At 44.8% G+C, this 3,536-nt stretch overlaps 1 protein-coding gene across 1 annotated transcript; it reads right to left on the bottom strand.

The window, feature by feature from the left end:
- Positions 1 to 846: 846 nt before the first annotated feature.
- On the bottom strand, positions 847 to 3,143 carry LOC147964731 (uncharacterized). The gene is made up of 4 exons (XM_087530133.1): positions 3,012 to 3,143; positions 2,342 to 2,717; positions 1,193 to 1,653; positions 847 to 882 (listed from the first exon to the last, which is right to left on the bottom strand). Exons 1-4 carry the CDS (start codon positions 3,141 to 3,143, stop codon positions 847 to 849), a joined length of 1,005 nt encoding a protein of 334 aa, XP_087386259.1.
- Between the last annotated feature and the right edge of the window lie 393 nt (positions 3,144 to 3,536).

The following is a 3,536-nucleotide window of genomic DNA, read 5'->3' as shown; positions in this document are numbered from 1 at the left end:
AGTGGTGGAGGTGGTGGTGTTGTTCCACGGCGACGGGGCTCCCTCGAGCGGCGGTGGCGAGCTCCTGAACTCCGGCGTGCTCCAGCGAAGTCGGGCATTGGTGGCGGCGTCGCCCTGGTGCGCTACAGGTTAACCCGAGGTGTCAAACGAGTGCGGCGTCGAGAGGGGGTTCGAACGGTGACAAGTGCAGCGGCTGGGCGTCCTTATGGCGGTGGATTAGGACAGTCAACGACGGCGGTGGCTGAAGCTCCTCGATGAGATCCAATTCTCCCAACACAGGCGTGCGGACGACGGAAAGGATCGGAAAGAGGCTTCGGGGGTGCGGGGCAAACCCTTACGTGTCCAGGGAGTCCTAGGGGAGCACGAGGTCGACTAGGGGGCAAGATCGATCCGGCTCGCGCTCGGGTGTGCGAGCGGTGTGGCTGCGCGCGTGTTCGTCCGACCGGAGGAAGGGGATGGGGAGCGGGGCCCGCTGGTCAGCGGCTGAGGCAAGCTGGCGGATCGGGTGCGGCGCTGCGTACCGCTTCGGCGGAGTGGGGTGCTGGGCTGCGCGCGGTGGGATTTGGTGGGCCGTGGCTGTCTGGGCCGTGCAGTGCACTGCGGCGCTGCGTTGCGTTCTTTTTTTTAAACAAAAACTACAGCAGTAGAACAAAATAAATAAAATAAAATACACAGTATAAATTCTAAATAAAAATACATAGACACACAGTAAAAATAGCCCTATAGCTATAAACTACAGGAACACTAGTTCCAATACTAATGCAATTTTGGAAATTCATTTTGATGCAAAAGGCCACACAAACAGTAAAATAACACACAATTAAAATACTTTGAAGATCACAAAAATTACCAGAACATATCAGATGAACTGGAAATAATATTCTGCACATTATGAACATTTTTAAAATAGGGGAGAAGTCATGTTATCTCCACTCCAAATAAATTGCCTTTTGTTGCATAATGATTTGAATATTCTGAAAAAACAAATAATGCAATAAAAATATGATATGCATATGAATGATCTATTAACATCCTAATTTAGTAAAATTGGGATGTTACAAACCTACCCCCCTTAAGATGAATCTCGCCCTCGAGATTCGGGCTGGCTAGCAAATATGTGTGGGTGATCCTGCTTGAGATCTTCCTCTCGTTCCCAGGTAGCTTCCTCCTTTGTGTGATGATCCAACTGAACCTTGCATAACTTGATTGTCTTGGTACGAGTAACTCTCTGTGCTGTCTCGAGAATCTTAACAGGCTTCTCGTCATATGTCAAATCACTTTTCAACTGAATTGCCTCAAGTGGCATTGTGTCCCTCAATGGAACATCCATCATCTCTGCATGGCACTTCTTCAACTGAGATACATGAAACACATTATGAACTCCTGACAAGGATTCTGGCAACTCCAGCTGATAAGCTACCTCTCCTCTACGCTCCAAGATCTTGTAAGGCCCCACAAAATGTGGTGCTAACTTACCCTTGATTCCAAACCTCTTAATTCCACAAAGTGGTGAAACTCTAAGGTATGCACGGTCTCCTACCTCATATGTCACCTCCTTGCATTTTGCATCTGCATAACTCTTCTGTCTAGACTGTGCTATCTTCAGCCTGTCACGAATCAACTTGACCTTCTCCTCAGCATCTCTGATCAAGTCTGGTCCAAAGAATTGACGTTCTCCAACCTCATCCCACATCAACGGTGTCCTGCACTTCCTACCATACAATACCTCAAATGGTGCCATCTTCAGACTAGCCTGGTAACTGTTATTATATGAGAACTCTGCATAAGGTAAATTATCATCCCAACTGGACCCATAGTCCAAAGAACAAGCTCTCAACATATTCTCCAAAATCTGATTTACCCTCTCTGTCTGCCCATCTATCTGTGGATGGAAAGCTGTACTGAACTGCAGCCTGGTGCCCAAGGATTCATGCAACTGACGCCAAAATTTGGATGTGAACTGAGTACCTATATCAGACACTACCTTCCTTGGAACTCCATGCATACAAACAATTTTAGACATATAAATTTTTTGCTAGCTGAGCACTGGTATAAGTAGTCTTTACCGGGATGAAGTGAGCAACTTTAGTCAAACGATCAACAACTACCCAAATAGAATCATAACCTGACCGAGTCCTGGGTAGACCTGTAATGAAATCCATACCAATCTCATCCCACTTCCAATCAGGTATAGGCAATGGCTGTAACAAACCTGCTGGTCTCTGATGTTCCGCCTTAACTCTTTGGCACACATCACATGTTGCAATATACCCAGCAATTTCCCTCTTTAGGCTAGGCCACCAAAATGTTTCCCTCAAATCCAAATACATCTTAGTATTACCTGGGTGAATAGAATAAGGTGAATCATGCGCCTCCTGAAGAATCAACTTCCTGATATCTGCATCCTGAGGTACACAAATACGCTTCTCAAACCATATGGCCCCATGTTCATCCTCATGGAAACCTTCTGCCTTACCGTTAACCATATTCTCTTTTATCTCAGCGATCTCCTTAGCACCCTTTTGAGCTTCTCTGATCCTGTCAAGCAAAGTAGGCTTTACCTCAAGTGTTGCTAAATATCCCTTAGGAACCATCTCCAACTGGAGATTCCTGAACTGCTCACATAACTCTGGTGGCATATCATCAATATTGGCTGCATTAGCATGGCTCCTACGACTCAATGCATCGGCAACAACATTAGCCTTACCAGGATGATACTGCACATTCAAATCATAACCCTTAATAAGCTCCAACCATCTCCTCTGCCTGAGGTTCAAATCCTTCTGAGTAAAAATATACTTCAAGCTCTTATGATCAGTAAATATATCACAATGATTACCAATAAGATATGGCCTCCAAGTTTTCAATGCATGCACAACTGAGGCTAACTCCAAATCATGTGTAGGATAATTATGCTCATGATTCTTAAGCTGACGTGAAGCATAAGAAACAACTTTACCTTCCTGCATCAAAACACTCCCAAGTCCTTGACAAGAAGCATCACAATATACCTGGAAGTCCTTATGTATATCCGGCAGAGTTAAGACTGGTGCTGTAACCAAACGCTGCTTCAATTCCTGAAAGCTGGCTTCACATTCATCAGTCCAAACAAACTTCTTCTCCTTCTTCAATAATTCAGTCATAGGCTTTGCAATTTTGGAAAAGTTATCAATAAACCTCCTGTAATAACCTACAAGGCCCAAAAAGCTGCGAATCTCTCCAACTGTCGTGGGTGTCTCTCACTCTCTAACTGCAGCAACCTTAGATGGATCAACTGCAACTCCATTACCTGACACAACATGTCCAAGGAATGCTACCTCATTCAGCCAAAACTCACATTTGCTAAACTTGGCATACAACTGATGTTCCCTCAATTTCTCCAATACCAAACGCAAATGCACCTCATGCTCTTGCTTATGCTTCGAGAACACCAATATATCATCAATGAAAACAACCACAAATTTATCCAAGAACTCCATAAAAACCTTGTTCATCATATTCATGAAGTATGCAGGGGCGTTAGTCAATCCAAATGA

Source organism: Triticum urartu, chromosome 6A (assembly GCF_056163025.1).
Source record: "Triticum urartu cultivar PI428250 chromosome 6A, HENAU_Tu73, whole genome shotgun sequence".
Classification (NCBI taxonomy): Eukaryota; Viridiplantae; Streptophyta; class Magnoliopsida; order Poales; family Poaceae; genus Triticum; species Triticum urartu.
This window is presented reverse-complemented; position numbering and strand designations above follow the sequence as displayed.

Coding starts and splice junctions, on each gene's coding strand:
- LOC147964731 (XM_087530133.1), bottom strand. CDS start 3,143: ATGACTGAATTATTGAAGAAGGAGAAGAAGTTTGTTTGGACTGATGAA. Junction 2,718..3,011: donor ATATACATAAGGACTTCCAG/GTATATTGTGAT, acceptor TTGAATGTGCAG/TATCATCCTGGTAAGGCTAA. Junction 1,654..2,341: donor ACCTTATTCTATTCACCCAG/GTAATACTAAGA, acceptor TCTTTGGACCAG/ACTTGATCAGAGATGCTGAG.